Source organism: Aspergillus bombycis (genome assembly GCF_001792695.1).
Source record: "Aspergillus bombycis strain NRRL26010 chromosome Unknown contig00024, whole genome shotgun sequence".
Taxonomy (NCBI): domain Eukaryota; kingdom Fungi; phylum Ascomycota; class Eurotiomycetes; order Eurotiales; family Aspergillaceae; genus Aspergillus; species Aspergillus bombycis.
The window spans coordinates 250,870-277,239 of NW_019170026.1; the positions used below are offsets into that span (position 1 = coordinate 250,870).

Genomic DNA, 26,370 nt, shown 5'->3' on the forward strand with positions numbered 1-26,370 from the left:
GTCTAGACAGAAATGCCAGTCATTTACGATCTTCGGAAGCATATATACAATATCAATCCACTCATTCTGAAGGTCGTCAATTAATATGACTATTGCTTCAAATCTCTATGTGTTTCTTAACTCCAAGGAGAAAGGATCCTCAGTCCTTAGTCGCATGTTCCGGTGTACCGTTAACGACCAGGTCAGCCGGGAGGCGCTTTTCAGAAATAGTCTGGGCGTTGAGGAAGTCGTTCTGATCCACCCTTCTAAAGCCATCCTCAAGAGTTGGTTCGATCCCCGCTTGAACATGTCGCTTGGCAACCCGCTCCCTAGCTATCTGTAGATCTGCCTCCACGAAGATACGATAGTCAACTATCGAAGCCACATCCCGCCACTGAGGCTCGTCTAACAGCAAGTAGTTACCCTCCAGGATGAGGATTGATGTGTCTGGGGTGATGCTAATGCCGTCAGTGACGGGGTCCTTCTTCTCATGATCAAATGAGGGAGCATGTAAGATCTCTGCAGAGGAGGGAGATGGAGGTGGAGTAGTCTGATTGTAGCAAGGAGTTGTATCCTTCTCTGCCCACTTGCGTAATTTCTGAACAAAGGCGATGAACCTCGCCACGTCAAAGGTCCACGGGGCTCCTCGCCGGACATAGGCCTCCTCCCGGTTGGGAAGCTGATCCAGCTCTGCGCGCGAGAGGTGGAAGCCATCCATCGGAACACATACTGTGTGGCGGCGGATGCCTGCCGGCATTGCATTCAGGCGCTCAGTGAGAGCATTGGCCAACGTGGTCTTTCCAGAACCAGGGGTCCCCGCGATCGCGACAAGAAATCTGGGTTTGTCGTGTACGACGGCGCGGCTGTATATTGATTCCACGACTTGTGCGTATACGGCATCCATGGTGATATAGAGGTCGTCGCAAGTCAAGTAATGTGCAAATTATGTTTTCTGCCTTTATATCAATATAGCTCTTTCATGCAATCAAGAATGTGACATACTGTTGGTTCGACCTGGTGAATGATGGTAAAGTGAATCACTTATGCTCGATGTATCAAGGCTTTACAGTAAACAGTGAGAGTCAAAGCCGGTGAAGGGCTCTTGTTCCCCTTTTAGGTGCAGTCGGCCCTTGAAAAAGGCAACACATGCTCAGCTACGCGGATCACAGTCGTCCGGGAGTGCCAGGATCCCGGTATGCTCTCCCTGTGGAGAAATGTTCAATTGGGCGACGAGGTCATATGTGGAGTTGCTGGCCCTCTATACCGACTTAACTTGTTTTTGCCGAAGATGGACGGCGGAAGGGTGCTCAAGATCACTTCTCCTGTTGAACCTAGTATAGGCAGAGCCGTTCAACAGTGACTAGTAGTATGTATAGATCTTTATATACTTATATTACTACAAGATAGAATCCCTTTACGTGGAAATTCTAAATTAATTAAATAATAAAGTACTTCTCATTTCCACTTTTACAGTTCGTTAAATTGGATTAAATCTTGTTCTGCCGGCCCTGGTAGCCCTCGATAATCACTTTAATAACACTCTCCTTCCCTTGCCTCACCAGTTCAAAGGCCTGCTCTGCCTCCTCGAAGGTATACCGGTTGGTAATGAGACGCTTGACATCCACCTTTCCACTAGCAATCAAGTCCACAGCCGTCGAATAGCAACCAGTGCTGTAACGAATAGAGCCGCGGATAGTTAAGTCACGAATACACGCAGTTGTAATGGGGAACATAACATTCTGTACAGCCCCTTACGTTAGCTTTCGTTCTCCAAGGACTGTGGTCGCAGTCACTGGCACGGTATCACTCACCTCACGTCCCATTCCAGCCTGAACGTAAGTACCACCCTTCTTCGTCAGGTGTATTCCAGTCTGAATACAAGGCTGTGCGCCAGTAGCCTCGAGCACAACATCCGGGCCCTCGCCCAAGTCAAACTGCTCCTTAATAATCTTGGCCAACTTCTCACTCCACTCCTCGGGGGACACATCCGCTGGAGGCGGAGGCGGTACAAAGACATCGTCTGCACCAAAGGTCCTTGCAAACTCTGCACGAGACTTGCTAATATCGACGCCGATGACCTTCTTGGCGCCGTACGCCTTACTGACAGCCTGGCAGAGGAGACCAATGGGGCCGCAGCCGAAGACCACGATCTTCTGGTTCGCCTTTACATTTCCGACCTTGGTAATCTGGCATGCGACTGCTACTGGCTCGACCATAGCTCCTTCCTCCATGTTCATATGGTCGGGGATCGGGTAACAGAAGTCAGACTGGGTGATGTAGTATTTTGACAACGTTCCATCGTGGGGAGGTGTTGCTGCGAAACGGTCATTTGGACAGAGGTTATACGAGCCACTGTGGCAGTACTCGCAGCTAGAATATTCGTCAGAAACCAATCGCTACCATCAAATGAATGATGCACACGTACTGTCTGCATGGAATACCAGGCTCGATGGCGACACGGTCGCCCACCTTCAGGTTCTTGACGGCGGATCCAACTTCCATGACGGTGCCTGAGCTTTCATGGCCGAGAACGATGGGGCTTGTGAGAATGAAATCTGGATATCATTGATCAGATAACTTTCGTTCCTGTGTGGATGGTTGGTTTATTATTTACCGCCGATTCTTCCTCTTTGCCAGTAGTGCACGTCAGACCCGCAGATACCTGTTTGCGCGATCTGGACGCGGACATCCCAGGGATCCTGCAGTGCGGGAACTGGTCTATCTTCAAAGGCGACATCCTTAACAGCCTTCAGGACGAAGGAGGGGTTTGAGTCTTGCTATTTCTCCGAAGGGCCAAATTAGCAAACCGTTGTCCATAACCAGATGTTAATACCCAAGGTGCATGACTTACCGCCATGATGAATCTACGTTATATGGAATCGTAAAACCAAAGGACGCGCTTAATGCAGAAAAGTTAATAAAAAGTCTCCTCAACAAGAAACCATCTCATCGAAAAGAACACTTCCCATCTCATATATACTCTGCAGCAACATAGATCCATGTCTACCCCGCGAGATGAGCTCTGAACCCCACTCATCCACATCGACGTAATGCCGGGCGGGCATCACTGCCCGCGAATACCGGTCCGGACTCCAGGCCCGGACCCCAGCCCGTCCGAACGGAATGGGGCCTCCGTCTCGGCTAGATCTCCTCGGACGGTGGGCTGACGGACACACAACACGTCCCGAATTCAGATAGTCCATGGTTTCCTTCGGCACGCACGGAATGTTTTGTGGGGGTACTGGTGTCAATGTGAACTGAGATCGATAGGTGGTACTCCACTCGTTGTCATGATCTTGGTCTAAGTTGGAAGTTATGTCCGACGTTGTTGGGGACATGGTTTTATTGGGCAGTGTTTTTGTTGCCTCTATTGTTTCGACTCTAGTTATTGATCTCACTATATGTTCTTGAGGCGTATTTGGAAGTTGTAGTGACTTGGGCGGTATGCATGTTCGTGGGGTGGGCATCTGTCTGTACATCCGGAATATATATTTACAAAAGTTAAAGTAGCACATAAACCAATGTAGCGTCAGGATAACGAGCGCAGAAAGAAACCCGTAGTACCAAAAGCAAAGTGAATTTCCTAAATCTGATTACGATATAGCATGAATAAAACAATACGTTACAAGTTGTATCAAAGGTATTGTAGGAAATAATTCATATTTCATAGCCATAGGCCGTAGCAACATGCTAAATGACATGATGCGAAAAACAAGCGGCACCATTGAATGCATCCCAAAATGCCTCAACTGAAACCCATAAACAAAAACCCGTTTCACCAAATCTATATGCTCTAAAAATCAAGTCAAGTCATGATAAGGAAACATAACATCTACCGGCAAGTGTAGCCACCATCGACAACGATATCCGAACCCGTGGTGTAGGTGCTTGCATCACTGGCAAGATAGAGATAGACACCCTTAAGCTCTCTGGGATCGGCATCACGCTTCAGCGGGGTCAGGCTGTACCACTCCTCTTTCATCTCGAAGGGGCAGTCGCCGCTGATAGGAGTGTCGATGTATCCAGGGCTGACGGAGTTTACCCGAGCGAAACCAGCCCATTCGACGGCCAATGACTTAGCCAGGTGGATAACACCAGCCTTGCATGCGTTGTAACAGGCCTAGAGGGTACCCAATCAGTTGTCTGCGCCGACCTATCTTGTAACGAGGGATTAAATAAAACATACCTGCTGTTGAGGGACGTTGGCGGCATGGCCCGACATGGACGCAGTGAAGATCATGTTGCCCGAGCCCTGCTTGCGGAAGATCTCTCCAGCCACACGTGCGCAGTAGTAGGCACCCGAGAAGTCGATATCCACCACTCGGTGCCAGTCCTCAAGACGGTCATCAAGACCGCCTGCCTTGGAGGGGATTCCAGCGTTGGCGATCATTACGTCCAGGCGGCCGAAGTCTGCGACAACAGCCTGGGTAGCAGCCTCAACCTGTATAATATCATCGTTAGTGGGCTGGGCATTAAAACGGCAGTGCGACAGGATGATAATTTGGTTGTATACCTCATCGAAGTTCTGGACCGAGCACTTGTATGCCTTGCACTTGACGCCGAAGTCCTTGGCAATTGTCGCAGCCCGATCTTCGGCCTGGCTGGAGTTGTTGTACCAAAGGGCAACATCAGCACCAGCTTCAGCTAGTGCCCGACCGACTTGGTAGCCGATACCGCCCGAGCCACCAGTAATGATAACGACCTTGCCGTGCATATCGAACATCTTGAAGACGCTGTCCGGCAGCGTGGGGTTAGGCCAACGGATACTCTTCTGTGCAGCTGACATTTTGTGAGGTATTTTAATGTCAAAGATAAGAAAGGTTTTGATAGAATGCGTCTTAAAGTTGCAACAGAATCAAAAATATTGGTTTTCTAAAGTGTGATATGTTTTGACATCCATCTGGTCTCAATAGGATATTTTATACTCCCCGTCATTCCCCAAGGTCCACGACAATGCCCACCAGAATTGTGAAGTCCATCGCGGATTCTGAGTCCATGTCTCCCACTTCGCATGTCACTGTCCGTCATCCCGTTTCCATGACCCACGCGAGAGAAGACTGGAGTCGGGATGGTGTCTCCCATATCACCCGAGACCGGACAAGGTAGTCCGTTGGAAACGGCCCCGCCTGTCCGTTCCATCTCTAAGCTCGATTCGGCCATAACCACGAGTCAAGCCCCATGCTTCTTGTCGGCACTGAAAAAGGCTCAAAGAACTCTACTAATAATGCTTTAGCCGGTTTACCCCCGCATGCTGCCACCAGTTAAACTTTCTGGGGTAGTCTCAGCCCCGGTCACGGGATATGACCAACCCTGAGTCTGCCGTATCAGCGACGCTGGATGGGGATGGGGCCATCCATACGCAATGTCTTGGTCAATGATGTAGCCTCCAGCCGTTTATTTATATACCCGTAAATCGGACTAGTTCGCGCACGCACTAAATAAATCCGATCCATGTCTGTCTTCACATCACAACTATTAGGCCAACTATGAAGGACCAAGATATTGTCGGAGAGGCACTCGCTGCCGTTCTACCCCAGCATGGCAAACCCTGGTTCAGGGTACCGCATCTCCTAAAGCTCAATCTCATTCTTCTGGTCCCCTTGTTGTCATCGGCTGTTGCTGGATACGATGGTACGTGCTGGATTGCTCTCCTGGAGATGCAAGGCAACTAATTTAAGGGTTGTAGGTTCTCTGATGAACGGTTTGCAATCAATTCCCGAATGGAAGAGTTATTTCGGAAATCCAACGGGCTCTATCCTCGGTGTCGTGAACGCAGCCCAATCCATTGGAAGCGTGGTGTCCCTGCCGGTCATTGGATGGCTTTCTGACCGACTTGGCCGACGGTTGACACTGTTATTGGGTGCATTCACCATCGTGGCCGCTTCTGCGATCCAGGCTGCCTCTGTTCAATATGGCATGTTCGTATTCTCACGAGTCCTGGTCGGTATTGGATCGATGTTGGTAGTCCAACCAGCCCCCATGCTTATTACGGAGCTGGCATATCCCACCCATCGTGGAAAGTATACAAGGTATGTCATTCCGGAAAAGGGACACATGGCAAGTGCATCGTTTGCTGACAAACACTCCTGCATCACCAGTGCGTTTTGGACGATGTATTATTTAGGTGCCATCCTAGCCTCGTGGACATGTTACGGGACACAGAGAAATATGACAGACGACTGGACATGGAGAATACCATCGATTATCCAGGCAGGATTTCCCATCGTCCAAATATTGTTCTGGTGGTGTGTTCCGGAATCACCAAGGTATGTCTCCCATGACTATTACAACAGTCAACCACTGGTCTAGTTATCCGAGATGGCAGAAGAGGCACTTGCCCTAACACTCCCTGCAGATGGCTCATCGCAAACGATCGACGTGAAGAAGCAGAGGAACTACTGGCTCGTTTCCACACTGCCGGAGACATCAGCCACCCATTGGTTCAGTTTGAAATGTCAGAAATCATTCACACCCTCTCGATGGAGGCTCGAGCAGCCCAAGTACCATGGTCGACTCTGGTCAAGACGCCTGGAAATAGAAAGAGAACATTCATTGCGGTTTGCGTCGGGGCCTTCGCTCAGTGGAACGTACGTTCATCTATCCATTTTCTGTCATTTTCACCAAAAGCATACTAACCACGATTTTTGTCCCTTGCATAGGGTGTTGCTGTCGTATCTTATTATCTCACTCTTGTCCTCGACACCGTCGGAATAACCGATTCCGATACACAAACCCTGATCAACGGCCTGCTACAAGTCTTCAACTTCATCGCAGCAGGCAGCGCAGCTTTGCTAGTAGACCGCCTCGGTCGACGAACCTTGTTTCTCTGGTCCGCCGCGGGAATGCTGGTCTCGTTCGTGATATGGACCGCATGCTCGGCCGTTTTCGACACCAGTCAGGCCGCACCGCTCGGTAATACTGTTATTGCCTTCGTTTTCATCTTCTATTTCCATTACGACATCGCATACACCCCCCTTCTATTGGGCTACCCCACTGAGATCTTCCCTTACTCCATCCGAAGCAAGGGTGTGACGACTACGCTGCTGTCCGTATACTCCTCACTGGTCATCCTTGCGTTCGTTAACCCGATTGCATTGGAAAATATTGGGTGGCACTACTATATCTTCTTTTGCTGCTTTGACCTCCTCGTTCTTGTCGTGACCTTCTTCATGTTCCCTGAGACAAAGGGTCACTCGCTCGAGGAGATTGCACAGATTTTTGACGGGCCGTCGGCGGGAACAGGTGGTCTTGAGGTCGGCAAGAAGGATTATGACGAGTCTATCACGCGGGAACATGCCGAGTATGCTGGCTAAAAGCTTGCAGCTCTCACAACGTCACTTGTTTGTCGGGTGCCGGTATTCCTAGACGGTGGACCCAGGAAATCAGTAAAGCTTGTTCGTTGTTTTATTCAATAGCGGTGTATTGCGTTTTTGATATTTAATTTTTAGAGAATGTATATACCTCTCCACTATTACAGATATTTTCGTACGTCACTGCCGTGATGTTTCTTGGCGTAAACGAAGGTACAATCCCCGTATTCGACGTGAGGGGAGAGAAGCAAAAGCCAACCTGGAAAGGATAGAAATCCATAAAACAGGCGAACGCTAATTCAGGATGACCCATGGAAATTCTGGTACGCTGCGGGAAGCTAGTCTTCCCAGCGATGGCTTCAATTGCCATGTCTTCGCTGGCCGTATGCGAGCCTATCGTCGTTGCGATATCGCACATGAGTGACACTTTGGGGCATGATTTGCAAATCACTCCCATGGCCTAACTTGGGAGTGACCCACTTGGACAACGGGGAGAACCGACCTGTCACAACGGCACTTGCTGGAAGTAATACACTAGTTACTACTTAGTAGTAGTACTAGGTTACCCCGCATACAAGCTTCATGTACGGACTATGAGTTGGTGGCTATAACAAATCAGCTTCGCCCGACGCCAACTGACTGCCTCCCAGTAGCCACCATCAAATTAGTCAGCCTCTAAGGATGACTGGCTGGCGTAATTCAATGGTGTCAGGTGATAAGGCCGTTATCAGAACGAGCTTATCCGGTAGAACGTTTCGTGGCCCCGGTCCATGACTCTTGGAGCAGATATACATGTTCACGATAAGGGACTGCCGATCATCATCAACCTATAAATATCGCGAGAGATACCGGAGATGCTAGGTAGCTGCAGACATATAATCACGAGCCATCCTCAACCGCCTCAGCGTGTCGCCTAAACACAGGTCATCCAGCTGCTTTACAGCCGAAAGCATTCCACATCTCTCTCAGTAGTGGCTTACATTGTATCGGCGACATAACAGAAATGGAGGTCAGAGAACCACCAGTCATCGACTTTGCACGTTAGTATCCACGATTATCCTAAGCATGATATACTTATCAAGATCACAGCCTTCTATGGCCCAGAGGGTGCCGCAAAGGACCAATTAATAAATCAGTTGCGGGACGCCTGCAAGGAGTTTGGTTTCTTCCAACTCATCAATCACGCCGTTCCAGCATGTCTCCAAGAATCTGTTCTTCAGCAGAGCAAGGAGTTCTTTGACCTTCCAACATCAATAAAAGAAAAGTATAGCCAGGGTAGGTGCTCATGATCACCATAGAAGGTCATACCTTAAGACATTCCAGGCATATACTAACTCAAACTTATAAATAATGTAGATATCACTGGCGACAATCGCGGATATGAGCGCCTTCGGGCGCAGAACTTCGAGAAGCGAGGCAAAGGTGACCTCAAGGAAGGTTTCTTCTTAGGTAACCACATTCCAGTCGATGATCCACAGATGATGGGGAAAAAATTTGCCCAGGGACCGAATAAGTACCCTGTGGAAGTTAGCGAACCTGCTAAATTCCGAAGTGTCATGAATGAGTATTATGACGCGATGACCTCGCTTGCAATGGGCATTTTGAAAATGTTAGCCCGGACTCTGGGACTAGAAGAAACTGCCTTTGACGCGTTCTGCGTAGATCCGATTGCTATCGTTCGGCTTCTGCACTATCCGCCACAGGATCCTGACAGCTCGGATATTGAGAGAGGTAAGGCCCACTCGTCGTTTCTCATGATTCTGTCTGACTTGAGTTGGCGCAGGAATTGGCGCTCATTCTGACTTCGGTGCCATCACCATGCTTCTCCAAGACGCAACGGGTGGCCTGCAGGTTTGGAACAATGTCTTGTCGGAATGGGTAGATGTAACCCCTGTATCGGGCGCTATGTCGTGAACCTAGGGAATTTGATGATGCGATGGACCAATGATCGCTATCTATCTAACCTTCATCGCGTTATCAACAAGAGCGGCAAGGAGCGCTTCAGCGTTCCATTCTTCATGTCTGGTAATCCGGATTACATCGTCGACTGTCTCCCAACCTGCGCCGGCGAGGGGCCTAAATACCCACCCATAACGGTGAGTGAGTGGATGGCCGGGCGATATGCGGATACATATGGCACACCGAATGGAAAGGCAGTTTCTGATCTTCGAGAAGTCCCTTCTGTCTGAGGGCTACACTGTCAGGAGAGCTAGGAGTTGTCGGCTCAGCAAAAAGCTGCCCGCCAATGACAATGTCTCTATTGGCACATACTGTCATACATGCATCTGTCGTAGAATGTGTAGAGTGACTGTATTGAAGTTGGTTGGAGCATGTCATATCAATAAATTGAAAAATAAGATGTCTGAAGCGGAATATAACGTTAATTTATGTGGCCATAATGGCAATGGTTGTGCTTTATCGAGGAGGATTGTGTGATCCAACATGGGTTACAAGGAAGGCTCCAACCCGCCCTTATTCCCATAGTGTTCAGAACCCCATACCAGTGATGCCACCACCCAGCTTCCAAAGACTTCTGACTTGTTTTCACATCAGCATCTTCCACTGTCATACAATCTTAGCAATCAAATCACCAAAAAACCCGTGTCTCATCGTCTGGTCGGGCAAAACTCCAACCTGTGAACACAGCAGTTTGAGGAAGCACGACAGCGCGACTTGGAAAGGTCAAGAGAAATTCGAAGACGATAAGGCATGGAAGACGAAGTATGTCTGTACACCCTGGCCAGCGGAGGGGGCCAGATTACAAGCTGCGGTGAAAGAGCCCGAACTGGGGTTTCCTATCAACGCTGCCGAATTCATGACCCCTGGGAAGGGGCAAGAGCTTGCCGGTCCCCTGTCGCTGCTGGAAGATGGATAGACGACCATTGCTGGAATTGATCAGGAGGAGCTCAATGAGCTGGGAAAGCAGCAGCAATGTGCGGCTCTCCTTCATCTCAGGCCGACACATCAGCGGGAAATCGGTCACTTCCTTTAGTTTGATGGAACTGCATTATGACACCCTCTTCTGTGATAACTCCCTGCATATATCAACCACCGGAGGAGGTGTCCACAGACGGCCCCAGGCGGCGCGAATGAAAAGCGAGAGATACTCATGGTGGCCGACGGGGTAGTGAGCTCGATCATGTAACAGGCCAAAGCAAAGGGCTGTCTGGGATATCCACAATGATTGGGACAATTCCCCATCATCGAGGAAAAGAGAGCGACACGCTAGTAGGTGAACACGTTCTGGCTTCATCTCGCTTCGTAGTATAGTGCAGTACTAAGTTGACAGTCATGCCAGCTGAGGTAGTCAGCTGGCCATTGAGGCTTGGCAACATATTCGTTTCCGCAGTCTATCCCCTCCCGACAATCCACGTTCCCTGAGATGAAGCAAAAGGTATTTCCTGTTTAGGAAATAAAATTGTCTGTATCAAAGTCGTCACGGATTGAAGAAGCACTCTAGACACAGTCAACCAGTACAGGCTAGCACGGGAAATGCAAATATAAGCGACGTACAACGCTTATTAACGTTCTAGGCCCATCGATCAGTAATATATTTTCGTACTGCCGGGAAAAACGTCATCGCCAGAGAAATAGATACAAAGAAGTGTTTTGCACGTCAGAAAATTAGCAGTAGACAGTCAGCAAAGATCGACGGCTCAGCCACGATGCCGAGAGCTTTATGGTGGATCAAGGATGCTTTATTGACTGATTTTTGCTATAATACACGGTGGTATAATTCATAAACCGTCGCAAGTAACACCCGCTCACGTGGCCCCAGGACTTTTTGCTCGCGTCACGACTTGTTCTAGGATTCGTTCTCGACAACCGCGACGAATCACCATGCACGATCCCCTTCGCCCCAAGATCCCCCGGATGAGTTGTCCTCCAATCTCATTATGCCCAGACCACCTTCCAAGCCATTAGCGCTCCCCGAGTCCAAGGCTCCGTGGTCGAGATCTGTTCAAGTTGGGGATTCGCAAAGCTCAATGAAATCGGCCAAGATACTAATGTCTGGTTCCCAATAATATGTCAGGACTGCAAAGATAACCCCTCACTGCCCTCCGCCTTGTACCTTGTCTTCCCGCAGTGAAAGCTGGGGTATAAGTGGTTCTCCCAATATCTCTGGGAAACTGTCTGGTGCGGATTGCCGTCCTCTTCGATCGTCCTCTTTCCCCTTCAGCCACTTCCGCTCCCATCCATCCCATCCTAGTCTAGCATTTCCTAGTGAGCTCCAGGGCAAATATTCTCCCTTTATTTGCATCTACTCTTTTGAATGGGCATTGAAACATCTGCACCCGATGTCGAAGAATCGACGGAGCCTCCTATATGTCCTTATCAGAAGGAATCTAACTCGCAACCAAATTACCACCCCAATGATGTAAAGTCAGGTCCCGAGATTGAAAGTCGGTCACTAGCGCAGGATCCGACATCATTGAAATTTGCAACACATAGCTCCTCTCGCGAAGAAGACTTTCGCAGCTCGTTACAGTATGCTCACACCATCGACCCAGAGCACTTGGCTGTCCTTCTTGACGTTGATGCTCGGTAGGTTTCCAATATATTTAACAAGGACGTCAGATCACATACTAACTGGGCATAAGACATGGCCTCTCCACCGCTGACTCGGCCACTCGCCTACAGCGAGATGGCCCCAACAGAGTCCGAGAAATGGAAGGTTTATCCGTATGGAAAATACTGCTGAGGCAAGTTTCCAATAGTTTGACCTTAGTATGATGCCCGCCTAGATACCTATGATCTTCTGCATCTCCGATGTAGGACGCACGTTTCCGCTCCTCTAACCGCAAAGCATAGGTTCTTTTGATCACCATGGCGATATCCTTCGGTATCGATGACTACATTGAAGGAGGAGTGATAACTGCAGTCATTCTCCTCAATATTATTGTCGGGTATGCTTCTATATTTCTCCTCCCTTCTGCGATCATCATTCGCAATGTTAAAAACTTACAACTGGGTGATTTCTTCAGCTAATGTCCGTTCATCTAGATTTGTACAAGACTACCGGGCAGAAAAGACAATTATGTCTCTGCACAGACTATCCGCGCCTGTATGCAAGGTTCTGCGCGATGGCCAGGTTTCCTCTGTAAAGGCCGAATCTCTGGTAGTTGGCGATATCGTGCAACTAGCGGTTGGTGATATCGTCCCTGCGGATATGAGACTACTCGATGGTATGAATGTCTCAATGGACGAGGCATTATTGACTGGCGAATCCTTGCCGGTGACCAAGACACCACATATCACGCTGACCTCGCATGGTGTACCGCTTGGTGACAGAACAAACATGGCATATTCTGGGTGCAGCACCACACAGGGCCGAGCTACAGGATTCGTCACTGCTACGGGAATGATGACGGAAGTCGGCAAAATAGCTCAGCTACTTCAAGACAAAAGAGATCTGGGAAGCACTAACCCGTTCGTTCGAGCGTTCCAGAATGTAAAGTCTACGACCAAAAACGTTCTAGGACTCGTCGGCACTCCATTGCAAGTGAAGCTGAGCAAGTTCGCGCTTCTCCTTTTTGGCCTTGCGGTACTTCTCGCCATCATTGTCTTCTCTGTCAATAAGTTCGACGTCCAGGGAGAAGTCTTAATCTACGGTATATGTGTTGCAGTAGCAGTCGTACCTGAGTCCTTGATTGCGGTGCTTACCATTACTGTCGCGGTGGGTACAAAGGCAATGGCTAAGGGAAATGTCATCGTGCGTAAGCTACAATGCCTTGAGGCTGTTGGCGGGGTGACAAATATATGCTCCGATAAAACTGGCACCCTCACACAAGGCAAAATGATTGCACGAACTGCCTGGATCCCACGTGCCGGTACTGTTACCATCAGCCAAACAACCAACCCGTATGACCCGACGAGCGGGTTGGTTCAAATTGACGAAGTTGACTGGCAACCGGACACAATGCAGGGTAACCAAGCACTGAATATTTTCTTGAATACTATTTCACTATGCAACCTTTCGTCTGTACACAAACAGCCGCAGTCAATGTCGTCAGAAACGGAGCCTGGACATGGTGCACAGATGAGGTGGACTGCCGTCGGGGAGCCAACTGAAATCGCCCTTCAAGTCCTCGCGATGCGATTTGGCCTCGGAAAGCCAAGCATACTCCAGAACAGCAGTTTACAACTCCATACGGAATACCCATTTGACTCTTCTATCAAGCGGATGACGGTAGTTTACCGTAACCCTGAAATGAGTGTGAACGAGGTTTATATGAAGGGAGCTCCAGAGGCAGTTATCCCTAGATTGAATAGCAGCGAGATAGAGCAGTCTTCTATTCAACAGACTGCAGACAGAATGGCCGGAGAGGGGCTGCGTGTTCTATGCGTCGCTTACAAACGAGTCCCTATTGATAATGACTCTGATGTATCCTCGCGTAGCACAGCTGAATCAAATCTGGCCTTTGGCGGACTCGTGGGACTATATGATCCCCCACGTGTTGAGACTGCAGCAGCGGTACGGAGATGCCAAATGGCAGGCATCGCTGTACACATGTTGACTGGTGACCACATTCGGACAGCAACAGCTATTGCCTCGGAAGTTGGTATACTGGACCCCATTATGGGTGCCAAATCCAGCCGATTGGTGATGGCAGCCGAGGATTTCGATCGGCTGTCCGACATTGAGATAGATGCTATCGAGCAGTTACCGCTCGTCATTGCGCGATGCAGTCCAACGACAAAGGTCCGAATGGTGGAGGCAATGCATCGGCGTAGCGCGTTCTGCGTCATGACTGGTGATGGAGTCAATGATTCACCGGCTTTAAAGCGCGCCGATGTGGGTATAGCGATGGGAATGAATGGCAGTGACGTGGCCAAGGAAGCTGCCGATATGGTTTTGACCGATGATAATTTCTCATCCATTGTAAAAGCGGTCGAAGAGGGAAGAAGGCTTTTTGATAATATTCAAAAGGTACACGATGGCGTTATTTCAGAGTTTTTATGACCTTCGCTAACTGCCCTCCCAGTTTCTAATGCACCTACTCATCTCAAATATCGCACAGGTCGTCCTCCTACTCGTCGCTCTGGCATTCAAAGATGCAGAGGGGAACTCTATATTCCCCCTCTCTCCGCTCGAGATTCTGTGGGCTAACCTAGTCACCTCGTCATTTCTTGCGATAGGTCTGGGGCTTGAGGAGGCTCAGCCCGATATCATGTATCGCCCCCCTCATGACTTAAAGGTAGGGGTGTTTACCCGGGAACTCATCACCGACAAAATGATATATGGAACGTGCATGGGCTCACTGTGTCTTGTGGCCTTTGTATGTGTTATCTATGGAAACGGCAATGGCACCTCTTCTATGGGGCACGACTGTAACGAATCGTGGAATGAAAGTTGTCGGGTCGTCTTCCGGGCGCGAGCGACAACATATGCAACTCTGACCTTCCTACTTCTCGTCACTGCCTGGGAGGTGAAGCACTTTTCACGATCATTATTCAACCTAGATCCGGGCAGATATCCCGGCAAATTGTCTGTGTTTCATTCCATCTGGCGCAACCGGTTCTTATTCTGGGCCGTTGTCGCTGGGTTTATCATCGCTTTCCCGGTGATCTACTTACCGGCAGTAAACCGGATTGTTTTCAAGCATCAAGCAATTGGTTGGGAGTGGGGCGTTGTATTCGGGTGCGTTGTGGTGTACCTAGCGATGGTGGAGATCTGGAAAGCGACGAAGCGAGCCTTCGGTATCGGCAGCGGCAAGAATGCCACTCTCACTCTGGAAGATGCTGAGACCAGGGCGGGTCTTGCATCACCGGTCCTGACTCTGAGTGCCAACGCTAGTGTTGATGCCAGCGTAGAGATGAAGTAGTTGTGGAAGGGTCTCCTAGGGGACGAAAGTTTCGGTGGAGGCTGCCTTATGTTCAACCATGGGACTTTTTTGTTCTCACATCTTGAGACCTACTCAGGTGTTCAACACGCCTGTCTTTTGTTTCTTGCGTACGGTCCTGTTGTTTTCCTCGCTTTAGTGGTGCCCCTATGATTTAAGCCCAACCCTAGCTAGTACACTTAGTACAGCCACTCACTCATTGCTATCAGCACATTACTGTTTGTGCGACCAGAATGGAAACACTTGCTATCCCGCCATCGCAAAACTACAGGAACCCTAACTTGATTGCCTCGGCGTCCCATTACCGCGTGGAAATCGGGCGCTAATCGGGGGCCAGAACCTTAGGCCACCGATCAGGCTGATCATACGAGAAAGCGTCCAGGAGTACAACGCATTAGACGACTATTGTAGATCAATGTGAAGGAAGCATAAAACGACGTAGTACAGTGATCGGAGTTTCCTCCACTTCGTACAAATTGTCCTACCAGTCCGAGCGTGCACGGAGGAGACGTATACGACCTCAACACTGACGGTACCCTGCAGCTCTGGTGGGGTCAATGCTGCATGAGTGCTGACCTGAGAAACAGACCAAATCTCACCCCTCACTTTACGCAATCTCTCTCAATCCTCTCAATTCTCTGAAAACCTCAAACACCATCCATCCTCGCAAAATGCGCATCCTCTGTCTCCACGGCCGAGGTACCAGCGCCCAGATCTTCAGATCCCAAACCAGTCTGTAGCCCCGACCCCCACACCACAAGAAGAACATAACAAACCAAATGCAAAACAGCCTCCTTCCGCTCCCGCCTCGAAGACCTCCCCATAACCTTCGACTTTATCGACGCCCCCTACACCACCACCGCCGCGTCGGGAATCGACCTCTTTTACGAACCCCCCTACTACACCTTCTGGCGCAATGACTCCCCCTCGGATCTCTACGACGCCCGAGCCTGGCTCCTAGACCTCATCGCCAAGAAAGGGCCCTACGACGCCGTATTGGCTTTCTCGCAAGGCTGCAGCCTCGCAGCCTTAACCCTCCTCCTGCACGCCCATGAAACACCACACACCCCTCCGCCTTTCAAAGCGGCCATCTTCATCTGCGGCGGTACCCCACTCCCCCTCCTCGAGGAACTGGGGTACGACATCACCCCGGACATGCGAGCCCGGGACACAGAGTCCCGCAAGAAATTATCCATTCAGGCCGATTCGGCCTCGATCCTGGCTAAGGGCGCAGACAGATGGAGTGGTGGTGACGATGCTGGGGAGGTGATTGATGAGGACAGGATTCGGGGTGAGATTGAGCGATCTGCGAATGGTGCCGTGAAGATCGGGGTTCCGACGGTGCATGTGTATGGACGGAAGGATCCGAGGTTTGTGGCGGGCGTGCAGCTGTCAGGCGTTTGTGAGGAGACTAGCAGGAGGGTTTTTGATCATGGGGGCGGGCATGATATTCCTCGTTCGTCGGTGGTTAGTGATCGTTTGGCGGAGTTGGTCAGGTGGGTGCTGCAGGAGGGCAGTCTTGTTGTTTAGGTCTCTGCGTGGGGGCTTTTTGACGGGGAGGTGGAACCATGCAGTCTTCCATAGATGTTGGATATTATATTTTGGATCTTTAGAGAAATACAAGGTCAGTTGTAGACAGTGGAAACGGGCAACCACTAAACTACTAGTAATGGTACAGCTGGGGGACAATGAGAGAGATAAGTCATCCAACGACGTATTCCATTGTCGCAGCCTGGAGCCATAGATAGCGAAAGCAAACGGAAATACGTATATTAACCTCCCTTAATTTGCTGTGCCAACACGAGACCCACGGAACAGGCACTAAAGCATAAAACCAACAAAAAGAAGCAAATGCTTAGTCATCATCAAACAATAAAAGCTGACGATCAAGATCTTCCACCTCACCCACATTAGACGAGACAGGTTGGCAAATGCGCATCTCCGTTCCCCTTTCCGCCGAACTATTCAACCAACTCAAGTACGATTGCCAAAAGACAGCAAAGACGGATGTAGCCACCGAGCGAGACTGAGGCTGCACATAGGTAAAATTGAACGCCGTGACCAAAGGCCAGTAGAGGAAGCTCCTGGGTATACTAGTCGGCACAGTATTCTTCACGCGTTCGACGGCACCCATGAGTCCCTCGCCGGAGAGAAGTCCATGGAATGCAAAGAAATACACGTTGAACAACGAGGTATAGAAGAGCTGATTGGCAGCCACTTTCGCGCAGAGGGATAGGGTTGGAGATTGAGCGTAGTTGAATTGTCGCCCGAGAAACAGAAACCATTCACGGCTGGGAATAGCGATAACAAGGCCGACGATCATACTTCGTAAGGAGCGGCGGGGGTCGAAATCGTCATCTCCGATCATCTGCGCCGAGAAATCGCCAATGCAATATATTACCGGCGTGAGACATAGCTGGATGAGGTATGGTCGGCGGCTTTGCGAGTGCGAATACCAGTCGAGGAATGCTAACGCTGGTTCCCATGGTCTTTTGGGTCTCGGGCTTCCGTTGGGGTTTGGATTTGGGGGTCTCTGCCTTGTGCAGAATGCCACGGTTTGTGTGTGGTGCCAGTAAGCTGGTTTTCGATCATGTCTGGAACGTGCTAACTGAATATGTCGACACTGTCGGACTTGAGTATGAGATCCCGAGTGCCAATGGGAATGAAGAAATCGGACAATCCGCATGTTTTGTGATAAGGAGCAACAGAGGTCTGTTTAGTAGCATAAAATGAGTTGTCTCAATTCCATCCAGCAAGATGAAAAGTTTTTCAACCAAAACTTTTGATTCATGGAATTGCTTTCGTGCTTAAGAGGGCCGCATGTTGGATATCCGAATTATGGAACTTCAAAGTTCCGACAGATATTGGGGTTGTCGGAACTGTCAATGACCGAACACATGAGGGTGGGCGAATCCAGTTTCGAAAATGAGTAAACCGCATAAATGTAGACTAATTATGGCTGCTGAAGGCCCAGGAAGTCCTTCAATCCCTTTCTAAAGAAAACGTTCAATGAAACATTAGTGCAGCACAACCTGGGCGTGTCATAACCTAGAAAATCCTCAGAGTCCAAAGCGTAGCCTTATGTTAAAGTCGAGATGATCATTGGTACGGTACCCATTTCGCTGTACGGCCTGGAGTTCCCAACAGTCTGGATACCTCATGAGCATCTTCAAAGCCATCTATTCTTCATTTAGTCAAGTCAAAAAGCACAACAAAGCAACGGTAGACAGACGTCGATCCAACACGGGCCGGAGATGCCTGAGGCGTTCAACCCAACGAGTTCACAGTGGGGCTTTGCACTGTTTGCAAGACGGAGAATATCCTGCTTTGTAGAACAAAAGCCAGCCGTCTCACCTCTTCCTACGCTCGATAGTTTAATTGGTTCACCCTTCATTGTTCAAACTCATCTATCAGAATGCCTACAGACTGTGTAGTTCATCGCAACCAGCAAAGGATAATTACATAATTGTGGTAAGACCCACTTACTCGCGCCGACGACTCCACAAAGCTATGCAGTCAAGGGTGGAGACTCTAAAGTGCGTCCTGCGGATATTTGAGAGTCCGAAGTCATGAGCAGTTAGTCCAAAAATATGAGATCACAAAGCTCTCAGCGGCAAAGCCAAGCCCGGGTCCGAGCCACCTGCCGTACATGCAAAGGCTGCCGCCAGAGAAAGGTAAGATATGGCTTCTTTCTTGAACTGATATCTCCCTGTGGGGAAAAGGCTATCTCGGTGATGATACTTCACTAGTCACATCTGACATTTATTATAAGGTAAAATGTGATGGTCAGCATCCAAAGTGCGGGGCGTGTCATATGAAGAACCAGGATTGCGAATATCCAAAGGATGGAAGAACAGCAGTCGTGAGAGCTAAAAAGGAGGACATAAGATCGCTTCAAAAGCAGGTTGAAGAGCTAAAAGCTCAGATTCGCGGACGGACCACCGCAGAAGATGCTTCGAGCACGGATGATATACATCGTTGTGAGACCTCAGATCATATCGAGTTCGGGCCTAGGTGTCCTAGGGACTGCACACCGGCAGCGGGCCGCCCAAATGAAGTCAGCAGGCTGCCATGTGCTGATCCCAGCTCTTTGGAGGGCCGTCAAATACAGGTCTATGGTGCTACAAGTCTGCTACCTAGTTACCTGGAAGCTCCCTTGGCCAATTTCCAGTCCAAAGAAACTGACGAAGACGCCTTCTTGAAAAACGTCACCCGGGATCGACTCATTGCCTTCTCGGCAATTATCAAACAGAAGGAGACTATAATATACTCGACGCCTAATATTGCAGCGAACATCGATTTTGACGGTGTTCCTGTAGACATGGCAATGCATCTTCTAGAGCTTCATTGGAATCGGCTGCATTTTATGTATCTTCTGACATACCGCCCGGTGATCATGGACAGCCTCTTCAACAGTGGGCCTTATATGAACAAGCTGCTCTTGAACGCTATCTATTTACAAAGCAGTCTATACAGTGATCGCCTATCTTTGCGCTCAGACCCTGATGACTCGCAAACGATGGGCATGTCGTTCTACGAGAGATTCAAATCCTTACTCATCCACTACGTAGACAAACCCACTCTGCCCACCGTCGTCGCGCTGCTGACTTGTGGTGCTTGCCTACTGCAATACGGCAAGCAAAGCGCTAGTTGGGTATATTGTGGTATGGCATATAGGATGATCGTTGACCTCGGGTATCATTTGGAGGATCAGAGGTGTTCTCAGAGTGGTGAACATGCCAAGCTCTCAGCTTTGGACAAGGAGGTCAGAAGGAGGGTCTACTGGGGAGCATATGCTACTGACAAATTCCAATCCCTTTACCTGGGCCGGCCTCCAGGGCTTCAGCAATGCTATAGCAATGTACCTCGGGATTTCCTCGATTCTTACGAAGAATTGGAGGAGTGGAGACCGTACATCGATCCCCGAGCTCGACTTGGTGACACCAGTGTCCCAGTTTACCCAGGTCGGCCGTCATATGCTGTGAGCACGTTTCAGTGCTTACTCCAGCTCTCCGTTATTACGGAAACAATAGTAAACGCATTCTATTCGACTAACGATGCTAAGGCATCCGAGCATATTCTCGTGCAAAGCAGACAAAGTGTCAAAGCACAACTAGATCGTTGGAGAGAGACCCTTCCAGGGCATCTACTGTTTAACCCAGACACGGATGAGACACCGCCACCACACCAAATGACACTATAGTATGTCTTCCCATGTCTAATAATTTCGTATCATTTAATGACTAAAGCCTCAGCACAACATACTGGACCTTGGTCATTCTGGCTGAGCAACCGTTTCTTAGGCGTGGTCATTTCGAGTTCACTCCAATCCCAGAGTTGCAATATGAATCAAAAAAAAGATGTATCGAAGCCTCTCTTGAAATACGAAACCTCATTGCAGCGTATAAAAAGGCATTTTCGCTTAGACGCGCCCAATACGGGATTTCATACGCGATGTATGGCGCAGTTCTTGTTCTGCTCCAGCACACTGACCAAGATTGTGAGGAATATACTGAGGCAATCCGGTTCTTTTGGCTTGCGTTGTTGGAATGCCAAAATGGATGCGGCCATGGATTGAAAGGGCCGCTGAGGTTGCTCAAATCACTAATGCGTCGAATTGAAAAGGTAGTACAGCGCATTGACCTCGATTGTCCAGGTACTACAGGCGGGCTGGCTTCCAGTGGTGAGTAACGCCTTTCGGCTTCTTGAGGGATCACACTCATAGCTTTTCAGATGTTCAATTCGAGCCCACTCCTGCGACAGAAACTCTCGGGCAAGGGGAAACTTGGGGCGCATCCTGGCTCAACCTAGAGACCGAGGATTTATTCTTTGCAGATGATACTATATTTGGCTTCTTCGCCCAAGAATAATCAACACGTTTTCTGCTATGTCATCGGCCTATCACCGAGTGACATCCATGGGTTCCAAAATAAGAAAATCAGATTGTTTGTATATTTAATGTCACAACCTTCAACGAATCGGCCTGATGCTCTCTGCAGCAAGGGGGTCAATCGAGCCCCCGAATAAACCGGGACCAACCAGGTGATGCCGTCAAGTTATTTGCTGCGATCGCCATGAAACTGACGCCTTGACTTACATTTCCGGCTATTTAGTACCGAGGTGACTCTGGGGGCGACAATGCAAATCCGCCAAGATACAAAACTTCTGGGTGTGTTTTAATGCGTGAAGGTGGCTCACGTCTTTGCTTTCCCGCACACTATTTAACAGGGGTGTATTTGAGGTCTTACACAAAAATGGCCAGGCAATAGTAGAGTATGAAAGGCATAGTGAGACATTGTAGACCTCATAAGTTCTCCTCCGCTTTCACATCGCCGCTCCATGCCGAACTACACGGCGGTGTTGTGAATGAACCGCAAATGGTTTTGAGATGAACATGGTCGGGGCACAAAAGAGGGGCTCCAGGGGTTGACGTGTACCGTGACATCCAGCCTCGCCGCACTCACTTTTCTTCTGCGCTTTCCGAAGCTCCTCTTGCAATTCTTCCATCCAGCGTCTTCCATTGACTTATGAATCCTTCTGTTCTTCAAGTGACGCTACACCTGCTGGTCAGAATTTGTGCAGACAGACACAAGTCCTGGCAACACTCGTGACCGTACGAAAACAGTCCTCGATGATATAGACACAATATTTTGCCTCTACAACGCAACGCACTCCGTCGGACCCTTGCCGTCAAAGTACCAAAGATATATTGCAAACAAACCCAAATCATGCGTCTACTGAAGACTACCAAGTCCCAGATGCGCACCTTCGAGATTGAAGAGTTCACGGACGAGCAACTCCAAAATCAGCCATATGCAATTCTGTCCCATACTTGGGGTCCATACGAGGTTACTTTGCAAGACATCAATGATCCCACCATAAAGTCTAGGACGGGATATGAAAAGATCGAACAATGCTGCTCAATCGCGCATGGGATGGGGTACGAATACGTATGGATAGATACTTGCTGCATTGACAAAACAAGCAGCGCAGAGCTATCAGAGGCGATTAATTCCATGTTCCTCTGGTACCAAGAAGCCACGATATGTTATGCATATCTCTTTGACATACCTCAGAAACCTTTTGAACAGAGTAGATGGTTCACTAGGGGATGGACTCTGCAGGAGCTCATTGCTCCGCGGGAAATGTTATTCTTCGACAAGGACTGGAAGAGGTTAGGTGATAAGGCAAGCCTTAGAACAAGAATATCACAATGCACTCGTATACCCGAAAGTATTCTTTCCGGTGAGAAGAATCTTGATTCATTTAGCATCGCACAGAGAATGTCATGGGCAGCGGAAAGACAGACATCCAGAGTGGAGGATCGCGCCTATTGTTTAATGGGGCTATTTGGTGTCAATATGCCGCTGATCTATGGGGAAAGAGAAGCTGCCTTTATCAGACTCCAGGAAGAAATTCTACGGGTCTCAGAAGACCACAGTCTTTTTGCTTGGAAATCTCCAGATACGCGCGCTGGACTTCTTGCTACATCTCCAGCTGCCTTCACTGACTCCCACGATATTGTCCCCTGTGAGGCATTTGATACTTCAAATAGCCCTTTGATTATAAGCGGCAGAGGGATTCATTTAGACCTTTATCTCATAGCCTTGGAGCACGTTGGTCTAGGGCTGGCTGTTCTGCAGTGCAAGAAAGTCGATGGTGGCTCTACGTCGGTCGCCATCTTTGTGCGTGACCCCTCCTTGACCTTGGAGCGATTCAAGAGAGTTTACTGTGACGATTTTTGCCATCTTAATCTCAAAGAGTTTAATACATCCCAACGTCGTATGACAAGGATGTGTATCCAATCTGGTCGCATGGCACGTTTCCAGCCGCCAACAGACTCCGAAGAATACGACATCCCTACACAAATCCATCTTTCCCCTATTTCCAAACCTGTGCAGATCATTGATTGGAATAGCCCGAGCTTATACGTTGATATATGGTCCCTTCTCACGCAGAACAATCCCGGAGCAGGCTTGAATGAGGTCTACAATGGCCGGACCCCACTATCCTGGGCTGCTGAGAACGGGCTTGAGAATTATGTCAGTATTCTGCTCAAGCGAGGCGCTACCACTGAGGTGGATGACCAGAGGATTGATACGCCCCTTTCCTTGGCATCTCGGAATGGGCACACTGCTATAGTCAAGTTGCTTTTGGATAAAGGTGCAAATATTAACGCAGAGGGTGAGCATGGTTGGACACCACTGATCCATGCTATCCATGCTGCTGATGTGCCTATTATAAAGATACTAATTGACAAGGGCGCCGATATCAATACCAGAGATAGCGATTATCGGACACCACTGATTCATGCCATCAGGGCTAATCAAGTATCTATCGCACAAACACTAATTGATAAGGGTGCTGATGTTAACATGAGATTTTACTATGGCCGGAGCCCACTGTCGATCGCTATAACAAGAGGGCTTAACGATATTGTTAAGCTGCTACTTGAAAACGGCGCCGATATTGAGACAGAGAATAAAGAAGATCTAACACCGCTGGCGCTTGCTATTAGTCGATTGGCAACAGACAAATATACTGAAAGATATGATATTGTTGAGATGCTGATTCTAAAGGGTGCTGATATCAATAAAATGAATAAATATAGCCGGAGCCCACTGTCGATCGCTATAACAAGAGGGCTTAACAATATTGTTAAGCTGCTGCTTGAAAACGGCGCCGATATTGAGATAAGAAGTGAAAAAGGTCTAACACCGCTGGTACTTGCTATTAGTCGATTGGCAACAGACGAATATGCTGAAAGACATGATATTGTTAAGATGCTGATTCTAAAGGGTGCTGATATCAATAAAATGAATAAATATAGCCGGAGCCCACTGTCGATCGCTATAACAAAAGGGCTTAACGATATTGTTAAGCTGCTGCTTGAAAACGGCGCTGATATTGAGGCAAGGAATCACAGACGTCTAACACCGCTGATGGTTGCCATTTGTGCGGTGAAAGAACGCCCCCAATCCTCTGAAGCCGTGGATATTGTTAAGATGCTCATTCTATACGGTGCTGATATCAATGCGAAGGATGAATTTGGCGAGACACCATTGTCGATTGCCATAGATCAAGAGCTTAAGGATATTGTCAATCTGCTGTTGGATAAAGGCGCCATTGCTAAAACAAAACGTCAGAAATTAATGGCAAGATTAGCTAGGAAGTCACAGCAGCTCTTTTAACTAGAGCCCCAAAGACCGTTTCTCATCACCCAACAGACTCCATTTCATCCCACACGCACGTTTCTCGCTGTTACGCTAAACGGCATATATGTCTTGGGCCATAGGCATTCGCCAAGCAACAGTTTCCTGACAAATAAATATTTATAATTATGCCTGTATTATTAGAAACAAATTTATAATCCATCATACACGCCATGCACCAACAATCGCATCTTGCATGGCCTAATCTACTAGTGCTCTTTCAGAAACGGTAACAATTCATTCTTATCCAATTTTACTGATAACTGTATTAAAAAGCCCAAACAAAAAAATGGTATATCAACCCGCCCAAAACCAAAAGCCTACAAAGAACTCTTACTCTTCAACAAATGCGCATTAACCGGCGTCAAAGCTTCCCCTTCAACAAAAAGCCTCAATATTCTCCATAGCCAACCTCTCGAACCCAATATGGGTATCGACCGTGCCACCGGCATTATGCGACATCGCCATGACACGAGGATGCTTAACCAAGCGCGGATGCACATAAGGCTCATTCGCATGAACGTCCAAGCCAGCAGCAGCCAAATGGCCCTCATCCAGGACCTGGACGAGCGCCTCCTCATCGACCAGGGAACCGCGCGCGATATTGATAAACCGCGACCCCTTCTTAAACTGCCTAAACCGCTCCAGCGTCAGCAACGTCTTACCAGCAAACGGCGTGGCAACAACAACGCAGTCCGCGGTAGCAAGCAACGATTCCAAATCCTTGTAGTAGGTCGCCCCGACACGAGACTCCTGCTCGGGGGTCTTCCGGAAGAGATCGTGGTAGGCGATCCTCATGCCGAAGGCGGCGTAGGCTTTCTGCGCGATCATGTAGCCAATCTGGCCCAGGCCTATGATGCCCAGGACGTGGTTGCGCGGGTTGCGCGCTGTGAGCGGGGAGTTTTTGTGGGCGTCGGCGAAGGCCTGTGGGTTGGCGGAGTGCGCAGCTTGGTGGGACCAGGCAAGGTTGCGGAAGACGGATAGGATCAGGAAGATCGTCATGTCGGCGACGGATTCCGACGATGCCGCTGCCCCATTGCAGTAGATGATTCCTGTGACATTTTCAATTTCCCTCATTAGCTGGGGCTCTGTTTTCCACTTTTTTTTTTTCCTTCTTTCCCCACAGGTTGTTTCTCCGTTTTTACCCCACAAAATATGTTCTAGTTACATTCTGCGGCTTTAACCGGCAGGGGGCGTGACACCAATTGACGCCGGAAATGGCCCAGTGGCAAGAGAAGTAGACAGACAGAGAGAGAGACACATACCATGCTCAGCAAACACATCCACATCCGCCCAGTCATACCCGGCCCCGGCGGACGCCATGATCTTCACACTCTTGGGCAAAAGCGGAATCAACTCGCTGTCCCAGCGGCCCATCTCGCCCCCCGTGTTCCAGAAGGGCCGGAAGATGGCATGGAAGTCCCCCCAGCGGCGCTCCTTCAGCGCCCGCATGAACTCTTCCCTTTCGCGCTCTTCGGCGCTCGGCTGGATGATCTCGAATTCTGACGAGAAGCGTGTGTACACATCGTGGTTGTATTTGATGTTGTCGCCGATGTGGAGAATGCGGAATTGGGGTGGCATTTTGGTTTCTTTTTTCTTTCCTTCTTCGCTTCTTGGGTTTTGTTCTTTTTTTTTTCTTTTTGGACTTGAGGTGATTTTCGCGCGCAATTTATTTATTTAATATTTTTTTAGCACAAAAGAGGAATTGGCGTTGTATTCTGCGGTTTCGTTTCTGTTGTTCGCTCTTGGGGTATACTTATACTTCCGGCATGGTCAATTGCCGTCGGTCAAAAACCGATTGCCGACGCTGCGGAAATCCGAGTCGGATTACCGTCACCGCTGCAGTTGTGAGCTGTTTTTACCCCATATGGGGTGATACGTGCTGTGAGGGGAAGTTCCATCGCTTTTAGCACAATGATTGGTTGAAATATCTTGTAGATCAGCTGTGGGCAACGGGCGTAATTGCCCTATGAAGTGCAGTATGGAATTAGAAACCGATTTTGTCCAAGTCAGGACCAAACTGTA

The 26,370-nt window shown here is 49.0% G+C and overlaps 11 protein-coding genes across 11 annotated transcripts; 6 read left to right on the forward strand and 5 right to left on the reverse strand.

Annotated features, from left to right (window-relative positions):
- Nucleotides 1-139: 139 nt before the first annotated feature.
- Nucleotides 140-883, reverse strand: ABOM_003846 (phosphoribulokinase/uridine kinase family protein; the record flags this gene model as incomplete). Its single annotated transcript, XM_022530976.1, has 1 exon — nucleotides 140-883. One exon carries the CDS (start codon nucleotides 881-883, stop codon nucleotides 140-142), a length of 744 nt encoding a protein of 247 aa, XP_022390997.1.
- A 583-nt stretch (nucleotides 884-1,466) lies between these two features.
- Nucleotides 1,467-2,836, reverse strand: ABOM_003847 (NAD(P)-dependent alcohol dehydrogenase; the record flags this gene model as incomplete). Its single annotated transcript, XM_022530977.1, has 5 exons — nucleotides 1,467-1,718; nucleotides 1,791-2,349; nucleotides 2,405-2,534; nucleotides 2,594-2,756; nucleotides 2,831-2,836. 5 exons carry the CDS (start codon nucleotides 2,834-2,836, stop codon nucleotides 1,467-1,469), a joined length of 1,110 nt encoding a protein of 369 aa, XP_022390998.1.
- A 975-nt stretch (nucleotides 2,837-3,811) lies between these two features.
- ABOM_003848 (putative short-chain dehydrogenase) lies at nucleotides 3,812-4,765 on the reverse strand (the record flags this gene model as incomplete). Its single annotated transcript, XM_022530978.1, has 3 exons — nucleotides 3,812-4,099; nucleotides 4,166-4,420; nucleotides 4,493-4,765. 3 exons carry the CDS (start codon nucleotides 4,763-4,765, stop codon nucleotides 3,812-3,814), a joined length of 816 nt encoding a protein of 271 aa, XP_022390991.1.
- A 700-nt stretch (nucleotides 4,766-5,465) lies between these two features.
- Nucleotides 5,466-7,292, forward strand: ABOM_003849 (sugar transporter; the record flags this gene model as incomplete). The annotated part of the gene is made up of 5 exons (XM_022530979.1): nucleotides 5,466-5,610; nucleotides 5,666-6,008; nucleotides 6,078-6,245; nucleotides 6,335-6,566; nucleotides 6,639-7,292. The coding sequence occupies 5 exons, from the start codon at nucleotides 5,466-5,468 to the stop codon at nucleotides 7,290-7,292; spliced, it is 1,542 nt and encodes a 513-aa protein (XP_022390992.1).
- Nucleotides 7,293-8,292: 1,000 nt separating this feature from the next.
- On the forward strand, nucleotides 8,293-9,478 carry ABOM_003850 (isopenicillin N synthase family dioxygenase; the record flags this gene model as incomplete). Its single annotated transcript, XM_022530980.1, has 5 exons — nucleotides 8,293-8,329; nucleotides 8,379-8,564; nucleotides 8,646-9,020; nucleotides 9,073-9,167; nucleotides 9,275-9,478. 5 exons carry the CDS (start codon nucleotides 8,293-8,295, stop codon nucleotides 9,476-9,478), a joined length of 897 nt encoding a protein of 298 aa, XP_022391053.1.
- A 2,084-nt stretch (nucleotides 9,479-11,562) lies between these two features.
- On the forward strand, nucleotides 11,563-15,115 carry ABOM_003851 (putative potassium/sodium P-type ATPase; the record flags this gene model as incomplete). The annotated part of the gene is made up of 5 exons (XM_022530981.1): nucleotides 11,563-11,834; nucleotides 11,891-11,972; nucleotides 12,102-12,196; nucleotides 12,294-14,220; nucleotides 14,276-15,115. The coding sequence occupies 5 exons, from the start codon at nucleotides 11,563-11,565 to the stop codon at nucleotides 15,113-15,115; spliced, it is 3,216 nt and encodes a 1,071-aa protein (XP_022391052.1).
- A 689-nt stretch (nucleotides 15,116-15,804) lies between these two features.
- On the forward strand, nucleotides 15,805-16,663 carry ABOM_003852 (putative EF-hand calcium-binding domain protein; the record flags this gene model as incomplete). The annotated part of the gene is made up of 2 exons (XM_022530982.1): nucleotides 15,805-15,865; nucleotides 15,924-16,663. The coding sequence occupies 2 exons, from the start codon at nucleotides 15,805-15,807 to the stop codon at nucleotides 16,661-16,663; spliced, it is 801 nt and encodes a 266-aa protein (XP_022391055.1).
- Nucleotides 16,664-16,988: 325 nt separating this feature from the next.
- ABOM_003853 (Mpv17/PMP22 family protein) lies at nucleotides 16,989-17,819 on the reverse strand (the record flags this gene model as incomplete). The annotated part of the gene is made up of 1 exon (XM_022530983.1): nucleotides 16,989-17,819. One exon carries the CDS (start codon nucleotides 17,817-17,819, stop codon nucleotides 16,989-16,991), a length of 831 nt encoding a protein of 276 aa, XP_022391054.1.
- Nucleotides 17,820-18,947: 1,128 nt separating this feature from the next.
- On the forward strand, nucleotides 18,948-21,003 carry ABOM_003854 (fungal specific transcription factor domain-containing protein; the record flags this gene model as incomplete). The annotated part of the gene is made up of 3 exons (XM_022530984.1): nucleotides 18,948-20,335; nucleotides 20,389-20,816; nucleotides 20,867-21,003. 3 exons carry the CDS (start codon nucleotides 18,948-18,950, stop codon nucleotides 21,001-21,003), a joined length of 1,953 nt encoding a protein of 650 aa, XP_022391049.1.
- An 858-nt stretch (nucleotides 21,004-21,861) lies between these two features.
- On the forward strand, nucleotides 21,862-24,324 carry ABOM_003855 (uncharacterized protein; the record flags this gene model as incomplete). Its single annotated transcript, XM_022530985.1, has 1 exon — nucleotides 21,862-24,324. The coding sequence occupies one exon, from the start codon at nucleotides 21,862-21,864 to the stop codon at nucleotides 24,322-24,324; it is 2,463 nt and encodes an 820-aa protein (XP_022391048.1).
- Nucleotides 24,325-24,723: 399 nt separating this feature from the next.
- On the reverse strand, nucleotides 24,724-25,926 carry ABOM_003856 (D-mandelate dehydrogenase-like dehydrogenase; the record flags this gene model as incomplete). Its single annotated transcript, XM_022530986.1, has 2 exons — nucleotides 24,724-25,397; nucleotides 25,611-25,926. The coding sequence occupies 2 exons, from the start codon at nucleotides 25,924-25,926 to the stop codon at nucleotides 24,724-24,726; spliced, it is 990 nt and encodes a 329-aa protein (XP_022391051.1).
- Between the last annotated feature and the right edge of the window lie 444 nt (nucleotides 25,927-26,370).